The sequence below is a fragment of the Manis javanica genome, chromosome 1 (genome assembly GCF_040802235.1).
Source record: "Manis javanica isolate MJ-LG chromosome 1, MJ_LKY, whole genome shotgun sequence".
Taxonomy (NCBI): domain Eukaryota; kingdom Metazoa; phylum Chordata; class Mammalia; order Pholidota; family Manidae; genus Manis; species Manis javanica.
This window is the reverse complement of record NC_133156.1, coordinates 1,061,332-1,087,563: the sequence shown is the minus strand read 5'-3', so window position 1 is coordinate 1,087,563 and position 26,232 is coordinate 1,061,332. Positions and strand designations below refer to the sequence as shown.

The 26,232-nt window shown below is 36.5% G+C and overlaps 1 protein-coding gene across 1 annotated transcript in view; it reads right to left on the bottom strand.

Annotated features, from left to right (window-relative positions):
* The window catches only part of LOC140848447 (THO complex subunit 2-like), a 116,758-nt gene that overhangs the window by 69,301 nt on the left and 21,225 nt on the right, over positions 1–26,232 (bottom strand). The window contains 5 exon segments of the mRNA XM_073232012.1: positions 7,268–7,434; positions 21,499–21,632; positions 22,173–22,294; positions 23,142–23,212; positions 24,644–24,695. Coding sequence (XP_073088113.1) covers positions 7,268–7,434; positions 21,499–21,632; positions 22,173–22,294; positions 23,142–23,212; positions 24,644–24,695 — 546 coding nt within the window.

The window sequence follows — 26,232 nt, the reverse complement described above, 5'->3', positions numbered from 1 at the left end:
CATTAGCTCCATATCCTAAACTTTAAAATTACCAATAGCTACAACCCCTCCAATATGCTGATTTCAAGTACCCACCCTCAAGTGGGTCCTTAATGCTGCTGGCCAATCATATTCTATTTTCTCTTGTCCATTCATTGCCCTACACAACTATTTCCTACCCTCTTTCCTAACCTCCATATCTCCTCTTTCATCCTCTCTGTCAGAGGCTGACCCTGCTTCCTATTTCAGCAAGAAAACGGGAGCAATTAACAGGACTGCTATAAACTTTCACCACCATATCTACCCTCCTACCAAAAATTGTACCTACATATGCTGCCTTTCTACCGATTATTACAGATGAACTCTCTATGGTCGTATTTAAAGCCAACACATCCACTTATGCCATAGACTCCAGTCCATCTTACTCAAAACACTATTCCAATAATTCTCTCCTCTCTCCTACATCTCCAGGTTTCCTCCTCTCCACTCAGTCGTTCCCATTAGCATACATATGTTCTCTTTCCCATATTCAAAAAAACCCTCAAGCTCACATTCTCCTGCCAGCTACCACCTCATTTGTCTGTCCCTCTTGGTAGAAACTCCTTTATATAGTTGTCTATTCTGTCTCTAATTTCACTCTCCCCATTCTCTCTTAACGCCACCCTAACTCTACCAAATTGGCTACTTTAGACCTCTCTGCTGATAAATCCAATGATCAATTTTTAGTCATCTCAAATGACCGCCCAGAGGCATTTAACAGAGTTCATCATTCCTTCTTCTATATAGCTTACAAAAAGATGCTACATTCTGTTTTCCTCTTACTTTATATGTTCCTGCTATACCTGCTTTGCTGGTTCCTCCTCTTCTCCCAGGCCCCTTAACATTGGCGTACCCCAAGGCTCAGCTGTTGATTCTCTCCTCTTGTCTCTCCATATTGAACCCTTGTTGAGTTTATACAGTATCACCACTTTAAATATCTACATGCCTTTGACATCAATATTCTATCACTAGCCCATTCTGTTCTCTTGGACACCAGATCCATATATCCAATTATTTACTCAACATCTGCACTTGGATATCTAACACAACCTCAAACTTAACATGTCCAAAACTAAATTCCTAACTCCTATTCTCAACACTCCAAACCCATTCCACCTAAAATTTACCCTATCCCAATGATGACAACATCACCTTTTTAAATGGTCAGTCCAAAAAAAATGTTAAGATAGTCCTTAACTCTACTTTCTCACATTCTGTATCTAATCCATTAGCAAATACTACTGACTCTACCTTCAAATTATGTTCAGGATCTCGTCAACTTCTACTGCTACCATAACCATATTGATTCTTTGAAAACCTAAGCCAACACGCAAATGCACTCTGTCTTTTTGTCTCTTTTGTCTCTTTCTCACACACTCACCACTCATATCACCATTAGAGGTGGCTACTAAAGAGGCTCCTCACTCTGCCAGCTAGTAACTAATGGGGGAAAAAGTAAAGCATTTTCCCTGGCTTTCATAGGAACTTCATTTCAGGGTAACCAAACAACCCAAGTTTATAAGGGACAACTCTTCTTTATAGAAGAATGACAGCTAATAAATGTAGGGGGCATGATAAAATTAGTGAATGAAAAATTTGGAACTGCTAAGGAAATAACTGATTCAGGAAAGGATCATCCATCTATTCTAAGACACTTAATGTAAGGTTGATGAAAAACTGGATATTCACATGGTACCAAAGTGACAAACTACAGATTACTTGCTATCGGCAAGGACGGAAATATTATTGTATAATGGAGATATTAGACTGTCACCAGTATTCTGGAATGTTAAAAGTCAGACAGATATTAGACATTATGTTATATGAAATATATAGTACAACCTATGAAATATTTCTGAGATAAAATATTTCACCTGAACACAGTCAAGACTTTAGACCTAACTCCAAATATAAAAGACAGGGGACAAAGAACAAATTAAACCAATCATGAAAAAGTAATTAGATAAATCCAAAAGGCAGAGTCTTCTATGGGAATGGTCTCTTCAAGAAGTCAATGCCATTAATGGTAAGGTGGGCACTATTCTAAACTAAAAGAGACTGATGAATCCTAACAATCAAATGTAATGTTTGGTCTTTGGATTATCACTTGAATGAACCAGCTATAAAATTTCAGGGATAATTTGGGAAATATGAATGTGGTCTGAGTTCACTATAACGATGGCAATCTAGTTAGATATGAAATTGGTATCATGGTACACAGAAAAATGACCTTTTAAAAAGCACACACTAACATATGTAGGAGTAAATGTTCATGATATCAGCAATACAAATAATTATTTCCAAAAAAGTATACCAACATGTTTATAAACTTGCTTCTAAGTGATGGGCTATGGGTATTTATTTCACTATTCGCTCTTCCCTATATGTTTGAAACTGTTCATAATAAAGTGGAAAAGAAAAAGAGAAATAAAATGAAAACACAAAGTCAGAGCATATCACTCTCCTACTCAAAATCCTCCACTGGCTTCATCCAGCATCAAAGTTAAAAACCGTGCACTAGGCTCTGTGTAATGTGGCCCCTCGTGTTAGACCTCATCCCCACCGCTCTGCCATTCAATCACCCTGACACACCCACATTAGTCTTCTTGCTATTCTTCAACACATCAGGCATGCTCACACCTTAAGGCCTTTGCACTGGCAGTTCTCTTAACCTGAAGGTTCTTCCCCAGATTTTCTGCACATTTACACCCTCACATCTTTTGTATCTTTGCTGAAATCTTACCTTTTTAACAAGGTCCACTCTCTCCATTCTACTCAAAATTGCAACCTACCACTCCCAACACTCCCAATCTTCCTTATGCTACTCTATGTTTGCCCCATCACAATGATCATCTTCTGACATACAATGTAACTTCCTTTGAATGTGAGGATCATGAAGGCAAGGATTTCTATTTGTTCACCCCAGCACCTGAAACATTGCCTAGCACACAAGAGGTGCTCAATCATTATTTCTTAAATGAATGAATTTCAGCTATAATACTGCCTAACCATGGCACCACTATTATTATTATTATTTTGTCTTGAATCCAGGAATGAAGGGGCTGTGATACGGGTGAGAGTGATCATCTTGCTCTTCTTTCTGATGGCAAGACAACTCCAGCCTAAGAGTCCTGGGGTACCCTCACACCTTCTAGTACTCCTTCCTTCCTCCTGTCCTTTGTGTTGACCCTCATGTTGTCCTGAAACCCTCTACTGTAGTAATCCCTGTTAGGAAAATCAATCAAATGTGCCTGCCCAATTTTCCAAAATGGTCGTGTGCTCTAAAACTGCTTATATCCCCTACTATCTTTCCAAGTCAAAACATCCAGTATGAGGAGGTTGAAACCAGAATAAAATCACTCTCACTGACTTCACAGCAAAATAATTAGCTTTGCCAAAAAGTTTTAGCAATGGGGGGGAGTGGGAAGAAGCCTGCCAATCCAAATAATTCCCAACTGGTGAAAATATGGGCTGTAGACAGGAGGAGTGAACATTTTCAGGTAGTGATAGGAAGAGGGGAGGGAGGAGTAAATTAAGGGACCGATAAACAGGGTGACCATACATGTCCAGGAACCAATTCCCAGGGGTGTAGCCCCTAAGCAGTTCCTGATTTTTTTTTTGAGAGGGCATCTCTCATATTTATTGATAAAATGGTTGTTAACAGGTAACAACAATAAAATTCTGTACAGGGGACACAATGCACAATCATTAATCCACCCCAAGCCTAATTCTCATCAGTCTCCGATCTTCTGAAGCACAGTGAACAAGTTCTTACATGGTGAACAAATTCTTACATAGTGAATAAGTTCTTACATGGTGAACAGTACATGGGCAGTCACCACAGAAACTTTCAGTTTTGATCATGCATTATGAACTACAAACAATCAGGTCAGATATGAATATTTGTTTGATTTTTATACTTGATTTATATGTGAATCCCACATTTCTCCCTTATTATAATTATTATTATCATTATTATTTTTATTTTTAATAAAATGCTGAAGTGGTAGGTAGATGCAAGATAAAGGTAGAAAACATAGTTTAGTGCTGTAAGAGAGCAAATGTAGATGATCAGGTGTGTGCCTATAGCCTAAGTATCTAATCCAAGCTAGACAAGGGCAACAAAACATCCACGGATGCAGAAGATTTCTCTCAAAGCAGGGGGGGTGAGGTTCTAAGCTTCACCTCTGTTGATCCCCAATTTCTCACCTGATGGTCCCCCTGCGACTGTGCCTGTCTTAGGTTGTTCCTCCCTTGAGGAATCTTACCCGTCTCTGGCTAGCCAGTCATCTTCCGGGGCCATATAGGGAAATGTAAAGTTGGTAAGTGAGAGAGAAGCATTATTGTTTGAAAAGGTTAGCTTTTTACTTCTTTGCAGATTTATGCCCTGTGGGTTTTATGCCCAGCATTTGTCTTGAGGTATCTTTACCACTTGGAAGAATTATGATACTCGGTAAATTCAATATGAGGCACGAATTCGATTTAAGGGTTGTAATTAGGAAGGAAGAAGAAAAGCTATAGAAGTAGCAGACGGAAGAAAACATGGGAAGATTGGTTATTTCTTTGACATATCTTCTTGTAGAGTAACCTGAGCATGTATAGGTTTTAAACTACTAATTAAATTGCACACACACATTAACATAATAAGAATACAGTTACATATCCAAAGCAGACCTACAATTACCAGCCATCTCCAGTGAAACCAAGAAAACCAGTTAGGCACCCTAAGCATCTGTGAAAACTTATCTGTGATATGATGGACATTGTCTAACTGAATTTAAATAGTTTGAGAAAAATCATACAATTTAAAACAACACATTCCTGGGAACTGTTCACATCCCATATGTTCTTTTAACAGTAGATAGTCTGTAGTCTCAAGATTTTGGAGCGCTGCAACTTGCACTTCTCCTAATTCTTAGCAGTTCCTGATTTTATGACTTTCCTTCCTTTACCTCCCACACTATAAAACTTCTAACACAAACACTTTTCTTCCCTTAACCTCAAGGGTCCTTAAGACTGCAGACTGTCACAACAAGATCACTTGGGCAATAGAAACAAGGGAATGGTGTTATAATTTGAGGGTTATTCTTTCTAATAATAGGTTATTTCAAAATCAAATATTTTTTGGTTGGGCATTTCTCATATAAGAAAAAGAGATTCTATTTTTGAAAAAAAGGATTATTCCAACATTGTCAAGACCCCCAGGGATATTTTAATTCAGCCCAAAAAGTGTTACCATTATGAGGAATATTTTCATATAAAAATTTCAGTTCTAAAACTCGCAATACTTGATGTTATGCAGTGGATTATCATTATTCACTGCAATATGGTCCAAGACCTACAATTTCCAAAGCCCTAACCTATACTCTAGTCATGCATGCTCAAGTTGAATTTCAGCTACCCTGTCATGTCAGCAGTTGGCTTCATGTTCTCAAACCCAAAACAACCACAGTGCCTCTTAAAATGTGATTAAATACTTTAAGTTCTCTTTGCCTGTACTAACACTTGCACAGTGGCCTCCCTGGCTGCTGGTGAAACAGGGGACAGCTGCTATCATCAATTCTTGAACAAAGATAAAGTGCTCTTGCCTGAAAACCCTGCCATGAGTCTTGTTTGGTATCAAAACGGTATACGCTTTCAAGTTCTCATCTGACTTCTCTTCTGCAACATCCCAAAAAATGGGAAATCAAAGATAAGCAAAGGCAGTAGGGGATATTATCATTTGAAAATCCTTAAAAAACTGTATTATTATCCTAAACTTGACCTTCAGAGAACAGGAATACACACTCTTCACCAGGGTATCCTCAGTGCCTAGCAAAGCAACACCATTATCACAAACACTCAATAAATCAGTATTTCTTGACTAGCTAAGTACCCCAGGCAGGAAAACAAATTAGGAAAGCTATACCAACAGGACAATGGAGGCCTTATTATGTTAAAATCCTCCATGCTATCAACAGTTATCTTCCTAAAACATAGATCACTCATTTACAATTAGTGAGCATGTACTCTAGGCTAAGTAGTAAATTAATTCAGAAAAATTAGTAAAACACAGACCTTGTCCTACGTGGCTTACAATCTTGCAAAGGATGTAGATATGTTTTATTCTAATATAACCTGATAAGTACCAGAATTCTGTGCCAAGTTTTATGAGAACAGAGATTAAAAAGTGACTAATTCTGCATGGGTGAAGTGTCAGTGAAGAAATTACAGAACAAGAAGCACTTGATTTTAAAGAATAAATAGGAGTTCACAAGATGAAAAGACAGGTGAGATGGTTGGGGAAGAACACTTTTCTAGTTATAAAGAACTGCATGTAAACAAAGGTTTATACGTAGCACTGTCTTTACCTAAATGCAGGAAATGGCTAGGAATTTCTTATGATGAGAATATTAGGTTTAAGAAAATGAAATCACTAAAGATGAGGATAGAAGGAAAGAATGGGGCTAGATTGTGAGGAGCCTTTCTACCATGTTTGGAAGTTTGAATTTCATTCTGCAGGCAGAGGTTTTTGTGCAGTGTGTCAATTACATCTATTTTAGAATGTAATAGTAATAATATGAAAAATGGATTGAAACAGAAATAATCCAAAGCATAGATTTGTTAGATAATTACTATAGTGTTTTAAATGAAAATTTATGCTACGATATGCCTTAAGAATTTATTCACATCCATAAAAAATTCCAAAGGTCACTGTGATGGGTACTATCTATTCAGTAAAATTCTAAATCAGCACAGATATCAAGGGACCTTGACAATCTAAAGTGCACCTAACTTTCCAACTTCACTTCTGGTCCCTTCTTTTCCCATCTTACAATCCAGCCACATCAGATTATGTACCATTTCTTCAATCTGTTGCATACATTCATACTGTCATGTCCTCACTCTCACAGTACTTGTTACGCCTGCATGGACAACTCTCAAAAAACTTCTACTCATCCTCCAAGAACCAGGTGAAAAAAAGGTCGTATCTCTAAGGTCCTCCCCGATTCCATCTCTTGAAAGGCAAATATTTATTATGCTTTCCTCTAGGCTTTCACATCAAACCATTCACCCTACTAATATAGCACTGATCATCTTGCTTTGTTACCTATCCATTTATCTTCTCTCCTCTGCTTGAATGGCTGAGCTGGAGCCAATCATTTACAAACAAAATCAAATTAAACTGTACATATAAAATGATGAAATTAACCTCCCCCTCTTTCTCCATTGATATATAGAGATACACATATACACATTTTTTTATTACCTGATAAAACTTGAACTTGGATCCAAGTATATGACACAGTGTTTGCGGTTCACACATACTCATATAAGATTCTAATAAAGATATAAAGAATTCATCGTGTTCTGGCCTGCATTCAAACACTTCTAAAATGACATCCAAAACTCTACTGGGATCCAGATTAAAGCATCCTGCAAGAGATGAGATACACACAAATTCAAAAGTGATTATACATCATTTCTACTGAAGCCATTAACTTTATGGGACAACCTACATTACAAGATAAAAATGTTTCTAAAAACAACTTCCTTTATAAATTTGCTTCCCCTTCCCCAGAAGAATATCTTCATAATTTTCAAGGTCATCAAGTCCATTCCCCACATTTTACATATAAGAAATGTGACTTTCCCAGCATTACAAAGTGGGTTAGTGATACAGCTGAAGCTCAGGATCTGCAACACTAAGTCAAGTAAACTTTCCTCTTTGCCACACTGTCTCATCAGTTACTCTCGCTAGTGAAAGAGATAAACATTGTTAACTCTTAGCAAAATATGAAAATCAAACAATGCATTTTACAAGTTAAGCAACTAAAGGAGATTTTTTAATGTTTTATATAGAAGTACTTTGAATGTTTACAAACAGTTAAAAGCTCAGATTCATGAACGCAGAACATACTGTTAGAATCATTTTTTAGTTTATTTTACATACACAACAAAGCTACAGAAAATAATTGTACCACTGATTTATACTTATGGTTTTGGGCAGCATTTATAAAGATAAGCAAGAGAGAAAGAAAAAAATAAGGTAGAGCAGGAGGAAAGAAGCACTGAATAAGTGCAGACGGCTACTTATCCATGCTAATCCCTTAAGGTAAGCTCAAAAGGGCCAATGGACACATATTTAATAAACCTGCCTATCAGCCACCCTACTCTTAGTAAATTATTACCTCTATTTGCATTCAGCTGCTGCCATATTATATTATAGTGCAGTGACATCATATACGCATTTAATTTATGAGAATACAACCATTTACACACAGCAAAGAAAATGATAGAAATAAACATTTAATTAAATGATACAGGCAATTCTACCCACCATTCCTCTCAATAAAATGTATACTTATGACCCAAAGTCAGCATGAGATGTTAATCTGCTATGCCATTTATATCAGTTCCCACATGTCTTATGCATTAAGCCAAATAGAATTCTAGTGTTTTAAATTACATATTTTTTCATTAGACTCAACCCGTACACACAAGCTAACCACTTCACGGTGGCAAGCAAATAAACACTGGCTAATGCAGCAGAAAATGGAACTGCGCTGAACTTAGGGAGAGGCATTATGTCAAACACTGTACCTAACAGATGACTTTGGGGATTTTTCAAAGAAAATTCTTACATAACCTATTTTATAAGATTTCCAGAGTTACTCCTATTAAATCTGCAACTATACTAAATGCTATAAAACTCATGTCTGATTCACACTATCTTGGCAATTACTTAGAAAACCAAATTCTTCAAATACTATAAGTATTTCTTTCCTCTTTTTATGAAATCTGAAGTTAAGAACACATTTTTTTCCCATTTCACATACTAAGGAAAAAATGAACTAACACATTGATGATGTCTTACTGAAAAGAGTTCCAATTTTTACAAATTCTCCAAAAAGATATTTACTTAAAGTTCTGGGAGGAAAATGTCTAAATATTTTAGCCCCTCCCTGTAACCCCAAAAAGTATGGCTCTCAAATAACAACTGAAAAAGTAAAATAAATGTAAAAGTGACTCCAAAATAGCAATTAGAATTTTTAAATGCTACTAGAAGAAATATAAAATATGAAATGGTACAACTACTTTGTAAAACCAGGAGTTTCCTTAAAAGTCAAATTACACCTCCCATATGACCCAGCCACTTCAATCCTAGGTATTTTCCCAAGGGAAGTAAATATCTATGTCCACACAAAGACTTGTACACAAATATTCCTAGCAGCTCTATACAATAGGACACACTCAAATGTCCATCAACATATGAATGGGTAAAGAAATTGTGGTACAGTATATTTGTAGTATATACAGTGGAACACCACTCAGGAATAACAAGGAAAGAACTGTTAATATATACAACATGCATGAATCGCAAAATAATGATGCTGAATGAAATAAGCAAGACAAAATAGAACATTCGCTATATGATTCCATTTATAAAAGAATTCTAGAAAATGCAACCTGGTCTATAGAGTCAGAAAGCAGGTCAGTGGTTGCCTGGCGAGGCAGTGAAGGGGAATGAAATAAAAAAGGAGGAAATTGGGGGGTGGGGGAGGAGGTAATAGAAACAAGCATTATCTAAGTTGCAGTGAGGTTTTCACAGGTGTATACATATGTTAAAACTCAAGATGCTCTTTAATTTGGACAGTTTATTATATGTCAATTATGCCTGAATAAAGATGGGAAAAATGCCTCCAAACTGCTAGTAACATTGACAATAAACATTATCAAAGGAAGATCTAGCAAATTCTCCAACCTTATAACTACTCCTACCTTTACTAAATGTAAAGATTCAATCATTATATAAAATGAATAATACTCTAACAGAAAGGACAAAAGATACACTGAATATAATTTTGAAAAAAATGGCTGGCTTATAATTAATTACCCATTAAGCTACATATACAAAACGTGTATATAAGAACTACAACAGCAACATGTTACATGGAAATGTTGTTTCATTCACATTAAAGTTTACATTTTTAGTTTCCTATAATATGAACCACTGACATGTTTTATGAAGCAGTGTTACTCTACTGAGACTTCTATCAATGACCTGCACTGTCAACTATCTACTAACTTCTTTCTAGGTGCAATTTAAGGCAGTAATCTAGAAGAGGCAGTATATGCACTTCTATTTATAACAGGTATCAACCTTGCATCTTTCAAAAAGAAGAACTGGCTAATGAATTTACTATTAAATGTCTCAAATGCCATCAGTTAGACCAATAAATTGGAGTGACCTTTGCTACGTAAGACCAAACCAAAGATTTTTAAAATGCTTTTTAAAACCTTACAGATTTGCTAAGTAACAGCTAAGCTATTTCATATACAATGGGACTCTAGTAACAATCAGTAATCTTGAATGTCCAAAGTAATTTTTTTCTAATGGCAGCCGTGGCAGAACATCGGCACTCTTGTGCTCAAGCATCTTAGAAGGCTCTTGTCCACCCTAACCATCAGTAGTCATGTGACCTTACGCGAGAACATAAGCTTAGCTCCCTACCTCTTTCACCAGCTACATTAAGGAATATTTATAAGCACATATAATATCTTTATGACTTTTGAGGAACAGACAAAGGAACCATATCAGAAGGGAACAAGCGGGAAAATATAGAAATAGTGAATCTGTAATGGTGAAATTCCTTCATTTCAATAAACATAAATACCTACTATATACCAGATGCTTGTGATACAGAGATTAATAAAATGCCTTCTCAAATCTTGAGGACTTCACACCTTTTGGGTGATAGATCTTTGAAAAAATACACTGAAACGTAACTGGAGTTTCCTCAAACATGGACAAGACAGCCAGTGTACAGAGCAAGTGATTTTAACTAGAGGCAAAAATATAATTAAACTGACAATGGTTGTTTTAGGAAAAAGCCAAATTGAGATTCTTAACAGGAAAAAAAAACCCAATGTAATATTGTAAACATGATTGAGATGCCTAGCCCATAATGTCAAACAATATGATAGCTCCAGTAACCATGTGTCTGATATAACAGACCTTCCAATACAGAAAAAAACTTATTTTGAATAAAACAACATGATCTGGCATCTAGAATTCACTTTAGAAATAGGCTATACTATGGTCTGAATGTTTGTCCTCCACCTCCCCCCCAAAAAAATTCCTGTGTAGAATTTCTAATGCCCAATATGATGGTATCAGAAGGTGGGACCTATAGCGAGGATGGGGTGGGGTGGAGGGGATGATTAGGTCATGAGAATGGAGCCTTCATAAATGAGGGCAATGCCCTTTAAAAAAAGAGCTCCCTTGCCCCTCCCACCATATGAGGATACAGCAAGAAGTCAGCAGCCTGCAACCCAGAAGAGGGCTTTCATCAGAACCCAAACATGCTGGTGCCCAATCTTGGGTTTCTTGCCTCAAGAACTGTGAAACATAGCTTTTTGTTGTTTATAAAGCCACCCAGTCTGTGGTACTTTGTTACAGTAGCCCTAATAGACTAAAACAGGCAAATAAAAGCCTGTGTTAGACTATTTCTAAGAAATAGTATTTGCAAAACCCTGCACATAGGATCAAGGCAAGAATCAAAGATGCTGGTGCCCAATCTTGGGATTCCTGCCTCAAGAACTGTGAAACACACGTTTCTGTTGTTTATAAAGCCACCCAGTCTGTGGTACTTTGTTACAGTAGCCCCAATGGACTAAAACAGGCAAATAAAGACCTATATTAGACTATTTCTAAGAAATAGTATTTGCAAAAAACAGCACATAGGATCAAGGCAAGAACCAAAGATGTTGGCACCCAATCTTGGGTTTCCTGCCTCAAGAACTGTGAAACATACCTTTCTGTTGCTTATAAAGCCACCCAGTCTGTAGTACTTCGTTACAGTAGCTCTAGTGGACTAAAACAGGCAAATAAAAACCTATATTAGACTATTGCTAAGAAATAGTATTTGCAAAAAACTGCACATAGGATCAAGGCAAGAACCAAGGAACCAAGATGCAGAAAAATGAACCTTGCAAAAAAAACAAAACAAAATGAAAGTATAATTATAAAAAAACTAGTGATGAGAACACCAATTGCTATCTTCTTTTCATAGTAGAGAAAAACAACTTCTTCATAACTAGTATACAGTAAAGAAACTTCAATAAAGCAAAAAGTTAAGCAGAGGAGGCAGTCAACTGGCTTCCCTTTCAAAAGGACAGCAGACAGCTAACACAGTAAGATGTTTCTAGGCTGAAGGGCCCTTATATTCAGACTGGACCCAATACAAAATATTAAGCATACTCGAGATAACATAGTCAAGGGGGTTAAATGTCCCATAATCTGTCCAAGAATAAAATCATTTGGCTTGGGTTTTTATTTTGTGTTTAATGTTTTTGTGGTCATTTGACAAGCAACCACATTTAACCTGTGAGACCCAAGAGGCAGAGACTCTCACCCTACCTCCAGCCAAAGCTACAACCTTGGACACCAGGCAACAAATGAGAAGGTCCTGAAATTTGATGAAGAGGTCTCTGATTGAGGGTGAGTGGGACAGGTCTAGAGCCTAGGCCAAAGAGATCATGAGCCACTACACCCAAAACCAGAGAGAAGCATTTTCATTCTTTAAAACTAAACTCAAGTAAGCTAGGTCCATAAATAATGTTACTCAGCACTTTTGATTTAGAGCAGAGATTAGCACACTACATACAGCCTATGGCTCAAATCCATTCAGATTTTGTAAATAAAGTTGTACTGGAACACAGAAACAATCATTTATTTAGATACAGCCTGTGGCTTCCTTCATACTACAATGGCAATGTTGAGTAGTTCCAACAAAAACCACGTGGCCGACAAAACAAAAAAAAATTTACTATCTCACTCTTAACAGAAAAAAGTTTGCTGACCACTAACTTAGAAGAATACCTAGCCACTACTTTCTTTCGAAGGGCATTCAGAAGAGTAAAGTGCTTATGGTTTAGTTCAGCAATCAAAGGAGTCCAACTCTAATATCCTCATCTCTAATTTATTGTAGATGTTTTCTGCCATCTTGATGCAGGGATGGTTTGTGTGGGATCTATCATGACAGCTCAAGAACTTAATGATCACTATCCTATCCACTCCTATTTGACAAGTTTTTCAAATTTAGTGTCGGGTTTGAAAACACAACCACATGCAGGCTCATAAAAGTTCTGCTTCCTTGCTTTTTCATGCAGTAAACAACCCCAGGCTATCGGCAGGCTAGAAACTGTTTTATATTTAGGATATAAACATTTTGATAAACTAGAATCTTGTAGGGAACAAGTAACTACCCTTTAGTTAAAGGGTAATAAATAAGGATGCTCCTGATCACACTAAGTACCATCCTGTTCCCCCACCACAATGTCAGGGGAAGGAAGGTAAGAATCACTACAAACTGTACAAGAAAGGGGGAAAATTGCAGTCATTTTTCAACAAGTATTTATCCAGCACCTATATATCAGGCACTGAGGTTAGAGATACTAAACCAAACAAACAAAAATCCATGTCCTCATGGAGCCTACATTCCAGTGGGGTTGGAGAATAAAATGCATTGCATGTTATATGGTGGTAAGTGCTCAGAAGAATAGTGAACACGAGGCAGGCCTGGGGGAGATGGCAGGGAAGGCTACACCCAGGAGGTGACATTTGTGTGTGTCGTAGTATGCTTGATACTAGAAGTTTAGCCCATAAAATCTAACTGTTCATATTCATGGAATATCCATTATGTCGTGAGCTTGCACTTGTGATTCCCACACTGTTCTTCGGAGACAATAACATAATCAGTTCTCTGAGGGCAAAGTTCAAAAAAAAGTAAGTAGCATCCATTTTCCCAGTTAGATAAAAACACACCTTCAGGAAAACCCCGCTTTCAAATGTTGCCAAAATAACAAGGAACCAAAATAAAAAGGTATAAATTCACAAGGACAAAGACTAGAAGAAACAAGGCCAGATGAGATGACAAGATATAGGCAAACAAAGTGAAAAAAAAAACCAAAAAACCAGGTAGGTACTTACACAGCACAAAATTCTTATGTGGGAAACACCATCTTAGGAAAGTGCATAGCAGGCCATAAGGAAAGACAAACCTATAGGAAAGCAGTACTGACAGGCATCTCAAGCTAGAACAAAATGCTGCAGGAAAAAGGTACAGCCTACCCTAGAAAGAGAAAAAGAAACCCTACTGGAGGATTTTTTAAACATGCCACTGCCACACAGGTAAGGAAGAGCCCTGCAGGCCTAGGGGAATACAAGTCTTGGTGTGGAAACAGGAGGAAGTAGCAGAGAGAGTAAATCAGCTGCCAAAACTAAACTTACTTCAAAGAAAGTAGAAATTTTAAACTAAAAGCATCTTACCTTCTATACCAAAAGCATAAGCTAAAAACATGATCTTTACTAAAGATGACTGTAGTTAAACATAGTTTTATCTGAGTTCCTACTCAGTATAACATTGGAAGAACTGTGTAAGGATCAGGATACTCCCCACTCTTAGTCATACATAAATTTAAAAAACAGGGAAAGAAGTGTCCCAGCCCGCGGGACGAATGTGGAGTGTGCCGGAGACGCCTGCAGAAATGAGACAAGCAAGAGACACAAAGAATGACCAGCAAGACAGGATGTCTGATCAAGCTGGCGAAGTTTATTGTTTACAGGCTCAATTTATACAAGTAGCAAGTAAGGGGTGGGTCAGGAGATAATTGGACCTTAGGTGGCGCTGGCAGGGAGGTGTTTTCACACATCCTCAAGGTCTCCCTATTTTCAGAGTGAGGAGTCTTGGCTCATCTTCAAGGACAAGATAAGTTTTTGTGAGCAGATAACTTCCAAGGACTGCACCGGTTGCTCTCAAGCTTGTGCTTTCCCATGCTGCGTTCAGACGTGGGGGAAGGGACATAGCCCCAGATCCCAACAAAGAAGTAAGTTGAGCATAAACATCTCTTAAAATATAACCAGAGAGGACTAAAGATGGTGGCATGAGAGGAGAGACAGAGGCTTCCTCCTAAAACTGGATACAACAAGAAAATACAGTTGGCACAACAAATCCTGAGACAGCAACAGGAAAGAGGACGGCGCCAGACTGCATACACCTGGAGAAAAGAGCAGACCTCACTGAATGGGGGTTGGAAAGCTGGGAAGGTGGAGTTCCTGGGAAGACTGGGTTTCTGGCTGCTTGTGGAAAGCAGGGATCCATATCTGGCTACTCTGGGACAAAAGCTTATACCTGTGTGCTTGGTTCACTAGTTCAGGCAGTGGAGACAGGCACAGCAGCTGGGAAGTGGGGTACAGCCCTTCCCTCCCCGCAGGCACCGCTCTTCCCTCCCCCCTCGTCACCAATACCGCTCCACTGCGACCACCAACATTGCTTCAGGGGATGAGCAGCTCCAGAACAGAGCTTCTGGACACTAGAGGGCGCCATGTACAAATATGAAACACCAATGAAACCAGGTCCAGAGTAAAATTACTAATACAACTCCCGAGAAAGATTTCAATGATATGGACCTCGTGACTCTTCCCAAAGGGGACTTCAAAATAAAAATCATCAACATGCTAATGGAGATACAGAAAGATATTCAAGAACTCAGGAATGAATTCAGGATGGAGATCCAATCGTTGAAGAGCACGATGGAGGGTATTAAAAGCAGGTTGGATATGGTGGAGGAGACAATAAGTGAAATAGAAACTAGGGAAGAGGAATACAGAGAAGCTGAGGCACAGAGAGAGAAAAAAAGGATCTCTTAGAATGAAAGATATAGAGAGAACTGTGAGACCAATCCAAATGGAACAATATTCCCATTATAGGGACACCAGAAGAAGAAGAGAGACAGAAAGGGATGGAAAGTGACTTTGAGGAGGTAGTTGCTGAAAACTTCCCCAGTCGGGGGAAGGAGATAGTCTCTCAGACCATGGAGATCCACAGATCTCACAACATAAGGGACCCAAGGAAGACAACACCAGGTCACATAGTAATTAAAATGGAAAAGATCAAGGATAAGGAAAAATTGTTAAAAGCAGCCAGAGACAGAAATAAGATCATAGACAAAGGAAAGCCCACCAGGCTAACATCAGACTTCTCAGCAGAAAACTTACAGGCCAGAAGGAAGTGGAATGATGTATTTAATGCCATGAAGCAGAAGGGCCTGGAACCAAGATTACTTTATCTGGAAAGATTATCATTTAAATTTGGAGGGATTAAACAATTTCAAGATAAGCAAAAGCTGAGAGAATTTACCTCCCACAAACCATTTCTGCGGTCTATTTTCGAGGGACTGCTATAGATGGAAGTGTTCCTAAGGTTGAATAGCTGTCACCAGAGGTAATAACACCACAGTAAAGAAATTAGAACAGCTAATTACTAAGCAAATGCAAAATTAAATTAACTATCTCCAAAGTCAATCAAAGGATAGACAAAAAGTACAGAATATGATACCTAATATATAAAGAATGGAGGAAGAAAAAGGAGGAGAAACAGAAAAGAACATTTAGGTTGTGACTGTAAAACCATACTAAGTGAGTTAACTTACACTCTTAGATAGTAAGGAAATTAACCTTGAACCTGTAGTAACCATGAATCTAAAGCCTGCAATGGCAATAGGTACATACCTATCAATAGTCACCCTAAAGGTAAATGGACAGAATGCACCATTCAAAAGACATAGAGTCACTGAATGGATAAAAAAACAAGACCCATCTATATGCTGCTTACAAGAGACTCACCTCAAACCCAAAGACATGCAGAGACTAAAAGTCAAGGAATGGAAAAAGATATTTCATGCAAACAACAGGGAGAAAAAAGCAGGTGTTGCCGTACTAGTACCAGACAAAATAGACTTCAAACCATTGAAAGTAACAAGAGATAAATAAGGACATTACATAATGATAAAGGGGTCAGTCCAACAAGAGGATATAACCATTACAAATATATATGCACCGAACACAAGAGCACCAGCATATGTGAAACAAATACTAACAGAACTAACGGAGGAAATAGAATGCAATGCATTCATTTTAGGAGACTTCGACATACAATTTACTACAAAGAACAGATGCGCCAGACAGAAAATAAGTAGGGACACAGAGGCACTGTACAACACACTAGAACAGATGGACCTAACAGACATCTATAGAACTCTACATCCAAAGTCAACAGGATACACATTCTTCTCAAGTGCACACGGTTCTTCAGAATAGACCACATACTAGGCCACAAAAAGAACCTCAGTAAGTTCCAAAATATTGAAATTCTACCAAGCAACATTTCACACCATAAAAGTAAAAAACGAGAACTAAATTGCACAAAGAAAGCACAAAGGCCCACAAACACATGGAGGCTTAACAACATGCTCCTAAACAATCAATGGATCAATGACCAAATTAAAATAGAGATAAAGCAATATATGGAAACAAATGAAAACAACAACACAAAGCCCCAACTCCTGTGGGACACAGTGAAAGCAGTCTTAAGAGGAAAGTATATAGCACTCCAGGCATATTTAAAGAAGGAAGAACAAACCCAAATGAATAGTCTAACATCACAATTATCAAACTTGGAAAAAAAAGAACAAATGAGGCCTAAAGTCAGCAGAAGGAGGGACATAATAAAGATCAAAGAAGAAATAAATAAAATTGAGAAGAATAAAACTATAGAAAAAATCAATGAAACCAAGAACTGATTCTTTGAGAAAATAACACAGATAAGCCTGTAGCCATACTTATTAAGAGAAAAAGAGAATCAACACACATCAACAGAATCAGAAACGAGAAAGCAAACATCACAACGAACCCCACAGAAATACAAAGAATTATTAGAGACTACTATGAAAACCTATATGCTAATAAGCTGGAAAACCTAGAAGAAATGGACAACTTCCTATAAAAATACAACCTTCCAAGACTGACCAAGAAAGAAACACAAAATCTAAACAAACCAATTACCAGCAACAAAACTGAAGCGGAAATCAAAAAAACTACCCAAGAGCAAAACCCCCGGGCCAGATGGATTTACCTCCTAATTTTATCAGACATACAGAGAAGACATAATACCCATTCTCCTTAAGGTTTTCCAAAAATAGAACAGGAGAAAATACTCCCAAACTCATTCTATGAAGCCAACATCACCCTAATACCAAAACCAGGCAAAGACCCCACCAAAAAAAGAAAATTGCAGACAAATATTCCTGATGAACTTACATGCAAAAATACTCGATAAAATATTAACAAACCGAATTCAAAAATTCATCCAAAGGATCATACACCATGACCAAGTGGGATTCATCCCAGGGATGCAGGGATGGTACAACATCTGAAAATCCATCAACATCATTAACCACATGAAGAAACAGGACAAAAATCACATGAGGATCTCCATACATGCTGAAAAAGCATTTGACAAAATTCAACATCCATTCATGAAAAGAACTCTCAACAAAATGGGTATAGAGGGCAAGTATCCCAACATAATAAAGGCCATATATGATAAACCCACAGCCAATATCATACTGAACAGTGAGAAGCTGAAAGCTTATCCTCTGAGATTGGGAACAGACAGGGTTGCCCACTCTCCCCACTGTTATTCAACATAGTACTGGAGGTCCTAGCCACGGCAATTAGACTAAACAAAAGAAATACAAAGAATCCAAATTGGCAAAGAATAAGTCAAACGGTCACTATTTGCAGATGACATGATATTGTACATAAAAAAACCCTAAGGAATACACTCCAAAACTACTAGAACTGATATCAGAATACAGCAAAACTTAAGGATACAAAATTAACACACAGAAATCTGTGGCTTTCCTATACACTAACAAAGAACTAATAGAAAGAGGAATCAGGAAAACAATTCCATTCACAATTGCATTAAAAAGAATAAAATACTTAGGAATAAACCTAACCAAGGAAGTGAAAGACCTATACCCTGGAAACTATGACACTCTTAAGAGAAATTAAAGAGGACACTAACAAATGGAAACTCATCCCATGCTCTTGGCTAGGAAGAATTAATATCGTCAAAATGGCCATCCTGCCCAAAGCAATCTACAGATTTGATGCGATCCCTGTCATATTACCAACGACATTCTTCAATGAACTGGAACAAATAGTACAAAAATTCATATGGAAGCACCAAAGACCCCGAATATCCAAAGCAATCCTGAGAGGGAAGAATAAAGTGGGGAGGATCATGCTCCCCAACTTCAAGCTCTACTACAAAGCCACAGTAATCAAGACAGTTTGGTACTGGCACAAGAACAGAGCCACAGACCAGTGGCACAGAATTGAGACTCCAGACATTAACCCAAACATATATGGTCAATTAATATAAGATAAAGGAGCCATGGAAATACAATGGGGAAATGACAATCTCTTCAACAGATGGTGCTGGCAAAACGGGACAGGTACATGTAAGAGAATGAAACTGGATCATTGTCTAACCCCATACACAAAAGTAAATTCGAAATGCATCAAAGACCTGAATGTAAGTCATGAAACCATAAAACTCTTAGAAAAAATAATAGGCAAAAATCTCTCGGACATAAACACGAGTGACTTCTTCATGAACATATCTCCCTGGGCAAGGGAAACAAAAGCAAAAATGAACAAGTGGGACTGTATCAAGCTGAAAACCTTCTGTACAGCAAAGGACACCATCAATAGAACAAAAAGGTAACCTACAGTATGGGAGAATATATTTATAAATGACAGATCCGATAAAGGGTTGGCATCCAAAATATATAAAGAGCTCACACACCTCAACAAACCAAAAGCAAATAATCCAATTAAAAAATGGGCAGAGGAGCTGAACAGACAGTTCTCTAAACAAGAAATTCAGATAGCCAGCAGACACATGAAAAGATACTCCACATCACTAGTCATCAGAGAAATGCAAATTAAAACCACAATGAGATTTCACCTCACACCAGTAAGGATCACCACCATCCAAAAGACAAACAACAACACATGTTGGCGAGGTTGTGGCAAAAGGGGAACCCTCCTACACTGTTGGTGGGGATGTAAATTAGTTCAACCATTGTGGAAAGCAGTACGGAGGTTCCTCAAAAAGCTAAAAATAGAAATAGCATTTGACCCAGGAATTCCACTTCTTGGAATTTACCCTAAGAATACTGCAGCCCAGTTTGAAAAAGACAGATGCACCCCTATGTTTATTGCAGCAGTATTTACAATAGCCAAGAAAAGGAAGCAACCTAAGTGTCCATCAGTAGATGAATGGATAAAGAAGATGTGGTACATATACACAATGGAACACTATTCAGCCATAAGAAGAAAACAAATCCTACCATTTGCAACAACATCGACGGAGCTAGAGGGTATTATTCTCAGTGACATAAGCCAGGTGGAGAAAGACAAGTATCAAATGATTTCACTCATATGTGGAGTATAAGAACAAAGAGAAACTGAAGGAACAAAAGAGCAGCAGAATGATAGAACCCAAGAATGGACTAACAGTTACCAAAGGGAAAGGGACTGGGGAGGATGGGTGGGAAGGGTGGCATAAGGGCAGGGGAAAAGAAAAGGGGCCTTACGATTAGCATGTATAATGCCAGGGGGCATGGGCAGGGATGTGAAACACAGAGAAGACAAGTAATGATTCTACAGCATCTTACTACGCTGGTGGACAGTGACTGTAATGTGGTTTGTGGGGGGGACTAGGTGAAGTTGGGAGTCTAGTAAACATAATGTTCTTCATGTAACTGTAGAATAATAACTAAATGAATAAAAAATATCTAAAGAGAAAATATATATATATATATATATATATATATATATATATATATATATATAACTAGAGAAGCAGGAAATACAACTTCTCCAAAAGGTCTCAAAACCTAAGACATCTAGGTGTTAGATAATCTTCCCTAAGTTAGCACAATACCTAACCATTAAGAGCGACAATTCTTTCCTTTTTGAAAAATCAGGACTACCTATTTTTCTACCATTCATTCCTCCTTTTTATAGAAGCCAACTATTTCCTCTATATACTCAATGCAAATAAAAAGAATAATGCTAAAGATTCATTTTTAAAAATTCTCATATAAAAATAACTTTCCTGTTACACTTTTATACCACCTGCTGCACTTACTTTAACAGGCTGCTGTAAACATAAAATAAGGTGTGTTCAATGTCCCTGGTAAAGATATTTTGTAAAGCAAGTTCACAAAAACTAAACATCTCTGCATTTCAGGAGTTCAGCGAAGACTTTATTTGTGTTTCAACTGCTTACTTTATTTTCTGCTCTCTATAAAATTATTGAGAAATACTTAAAAGTTGAAGAGAAATACCAGAGAAACCAGAAACTAATACAAACACACAGGTAACAGTGACAAAAAGATTTGTCATCATCAACTTAAATTTTTTATTACTGATAAAATCTTAAAAGAACAAGTTTAAAAACACATGCTCTCATTTCTTAATTTAAAAAAAACTATAGGGAATGCACTCATTTTGTCTTTATGTATATCCTCCAATAACTAAAAAACTCTTTTCTTATTAACATACTATGCATGTCTTACCTATTAAAGATTTGATATTTTCTACGATTAAGTCACTAGTAATATTGCCAGATAAATCTTGCCCCAATTCAGCAATCAGCTTCGCATAACCTTCATTCTCTTCTCTTAACAAATTGAATTTTTGCTGCTTACAACTGAAATTAGATAAACATCATACAGGGGATAAAATTAATTTCAATTAGCAAGCTTAATTAAGAGTACTGTACTCTTTTCATTGAATATTCTTATCTCTCTCAGATAACAATACTAAGAATTGTTGAAAAATTTACCTTTGTTTATCTTTTAGGATAGAATGATAACAATAGTTCAAAGAGACAATTACACAGGGAAAATCAGTAACACAAAGAATAGATATTGCTAATCCCAAGGAGCAACAACAAACCACTATTTCCATCACTCAGGATATACCCTAGAATATAGCCAGTTGTAAATTATTTTAAAGCACTGAACACTATTTCAACTTCTAATATGGGAAAAAATTTATACTAGTTTCACACAGGCCACGTTCAATGCTGACTCAGTAATTACAGGCTACTTTTAAAAGGAAAAAATAGGAGACACATGGTAAGAGCAACATAAAAAACCTTCAACTGCCTTTAGAAACTTCTAGTATTCAAAACGAGAGCTAACAAAACACACTCAGGTGTCTGCAACAGAAAGGTACGTGTACTTACAAGAGTTTTGTCTTGATTTTAACTGACTTTTGATTGAACTGCTGTGATTGTTCGGTAAGCCCTAATGATTCCAAGGTTTCTGGATCCAGGCGTTCCTTTAGAACTGTGTCTGAAACTAAATACTGCATTAAAAAATATTAAAGGCCATTTATTCCTTAGCATTCCAACTACACAACCACAATATTTAAAATATATAATATATTTATTTATATTGAGTATATTTCAATATATTCAAAACAGCTTTTCCCAAATACTAAAATAACACAAAAACGTATCAATTTTTAACAATAAAAAAGCTTAGAACTTCAAATGAAAAAAAATGAAGACTGCAAATATTGAAAAATGTGACATAGCTCTTTAAAAAAACACTCACTAAAAAATTAAATTCATGCTGTACACGGCCTACAAATAACAAAAACAAACCATGAAATTCTGATTAAAATTGAATCTGTCAACTGTATTTTAAGATAATACAGCACTTTGGTCAAATTCTAGCACAGCAAAGACAAGGACATTCTTCCAGGTCTGAGTAATGGCATTTCTCCTTGATTGTAAATGTATAAACACAAAATGGTTTATTAGACAATGATTATGACAAGTTCTAGAATTTATTATTTTTAAACTACCTTCATTTCTTTTCTCCTTACCTAATCATTTAGGAAAAATTGCTCAGTTTAAAAGCTGTCCACATCATTTCTACTCACTTGATAGATGTTTACCTTTCTCTCAGGAATTTATTAGGTCAGGAATACCACCTAAGGTTTTATACGTATAGATAAATGATATGGTAGCATGCCTACCTCATAGAAATAATTAGTATGTCTAATTTTACAAATCATTCCATTTCAAAACCCCAATCTCACCTTAAAATGAATAGTCAACTAGATGTCAACATCCTCCTCCATTAACGTGTTTACTGTAATTACAAGTGTTCAATGGAAAATGTAGAAAGCGTTTTTTAAAACTTACCAAACATGCTAATACCAATTGTGTAAAATAGTCACTCTTGCTTTTTTCTTCTAAACAATTTGTCTCAGTATCTACAGTGGAGGAAAAAAAAGATGAAAGTTTGACATATTTTGCTAGACTCTCTCCAACACTAAACTAAGATACTTAATTTTCTTTAAAACTAGCTAATTTTGAAATGCTCATTTGGAAAAAAAATCTGAAACTATGGTAAGCATGAGCTGTCCTCCATATGCATATGAATGCTTAGAATTAATTTCTCCTTATACTGGAGACTGACCCTGTGACCAATGGCATACCCATAAAAAGGTAAACCCATAAAATGGTAAGTAGATTACACAGAAGCTGCGTGCTATGGCACTGGAAAAGCAACAAAGCTTCAAAAAAAAACCCCACTGTTTTCAAAAATGGAAATATTAAAGCAAAGTTTAAATGACCACATGTCACAGATACTAAAGAAGAAATTCCTTTCTTGAGTGTTAAGTTGAACTGGGTGACAACAAAGATCTCTTCTGACATTAAAGATCCTATTACTCAGGAAGTTCAAAACTCTTGACCTTGGCCACCTTGTTACCATGTACCATGTACTACTATTCAAGCTACCTGGCCATCAGTTCTATGAAAAGACAGTATTAAAATATATTTTTAATATCCTATTTTGAGTTATAATTCTAGTCAGCAAACAAAAATATATTCAAGATTTTTATTTTCTTCCTACTGAAATCTTTTTTAAAAGCTGAGACCTCCTTGTTGTATATCTGAAACCAATAAAGATTGCATATCAACAATACTTCAATAAAAAAACTGACCTATTTGTCGAATAATTTTCTGAAGTATGAAAGAAATAAAACAATTAGCTCCAAATGCCAAGCATCAAAAATTTCAACTAGAATCAGCAAGATTACAAAGATGATTTTAGGATTATTACTTTAGCTAATTACATACTATTATTTTAAAGTCAACTCATACTTTAGAATGTGCTATAGAAAGCAGCACTGATATTAGGGATGTATTAAAAGTGGTCCTCTAAGTATTGTAGGGCTCTCCCCAGACATCCTACCACCGCTTTGCTTCAGTTTAGTTTCTACCGCCATCCGTGAGAATTGAGAGAAGGGGATTTATCATGAAATATACCCATGTTTTCTTTGCCCTTCTCCATTTTCCCTTCCTGGACAGTGCCATTTCGCAATATCCTGGCCAATGTAGCTAACTTCAGAAAACTTAGCCTTCTTATTTGAAATGGCTTAATTTAGCTTCATTTTATATAAAGATACATTCTGAAAACTGAATTATAAACTAAAACTAGCACTAGTTTATAAACAATGATCGTACTCACATTTGACTTAAAATACTATAGTCTCTATAGAGTGAAAAGATATATATTCTAGATTTATAAAAACATTTGTACATTGTAAAATACTTACTTTGGAAGAAAACATTTTAACATAGTACATTAATTTAATAAACAACACTTTTTACAGGTGAAATAAAGGTTTAATACCTACCTAATATGCAGAATACATCAGCAAGAATGGAAGGCATATCCTCATGAAATTCCTAATTTTAAAAATATAATTATTCATAATAAAACACTACAATAGCACACCAGCAAGTACTATGGTTTCAGAATAACAAAACCCCAACACCGCTGTGTTGACATGGAATAAAATTCTTCATGTTTCATAATATAGAGAAAATAAAGAGACAACAGCTGGAAAAAAATGTTTGAATTTCTATCATTAAATAACTTGATAAAAAATAGAAACCTAAATAAAATAAACACCAGGAAATATTAAAGAGCACAACTGATTGAAATTTTTCCAATGAATTTTCATGTTAGAAACCACTGGAATTTGCAGTACCTCCCACCTACCTAAAGAAAAACTGTTAAAAAGGTTTATTTCTCATCCAAAATTTCAAATATTGTGCCCATCACTGACCTATGCAAAAATCATAGTAGTATCAGAACAGAAATCTAAAAAATATAAGAACAATCACAAGCTGGTGTTCCCTAATTCAAGATTCTCCGAAGACAATTATAAAAAATCTATCTTTATTTTTCTTATGCTCTAACAGTTGTAAGCCTTTGGAGAAACACACCCAAAAATCTCCCCTCATTTCTGGACGAAAACTTCAACATTTTTACTAGATCTGTCTCCTAACTTCCCACTCCCATGCCCCATTTTAGAGCGATTTTTCATTAGGAAGGACATAATTCAGTTATTGCAGTTAGTTTGCTGGCACTGTAGTAACCCTAAAACTAGCCTATTTTCAGAGACTAAAGGAAAGAAATGTAATTCTAAAGCAAAACCTGGCATCTGTAAGAGACACACAGGATATGCTCCTGTGGCTAAGAAGCAGGCCCGTGCGATTCAGTACTATGAGAAGGCCATGACAAAGACAATCCAGCTGCAGAAGAATATGTATCAGGAAGGACTGAAAGGAAGGGTGAGCTAAGGAAGAACAAAACACACATTTTATGGTGACAGATGGTAACTGCACTTGTCATGGTGAGCATTTCGTAATGTACATAAATGTGGAATCACTGTCATACATCTAGAACTAATATGTCAACTATACTTCAATAAAATACTTTTTATAAACATTAAGTTCATTTGGACTGTTCATTTTCAATAAATGAGAAAAGTATTATAATCAAATTCCATAAATACACTAAACCCTACACCAATGCCCAATTAATGGAATGATATAACCTTAACTGTCAACCAGATTTTAGCCTCAAATTTCTTAAATGGCTATGAACTTTGGCTATGTCTACTTGAATGCAAGTACTCAGGATACCTGAAGACCGGAAATTAATAGAGCAAGACACGAGTTTTCAAACATGGAAAACTCACAGTTGAAAGACTACTCCAACATGAACTAATGTTGCTTTCTCATATAGAAAATTTAGCAATAAAAGAGAAATGCATATTGAACCTCTACTGCTCAAATACATCTCAATGTGAGGGGAAAAAATCACAACAGCTAAACACAGAAGTTCCTTAGAACCATCCTCGGAAAAACACAAAAATATAAAGGAGATGACCTACGCTAGCACGAAAATGCCACAGAAGCTTAAAGCAACACAGGG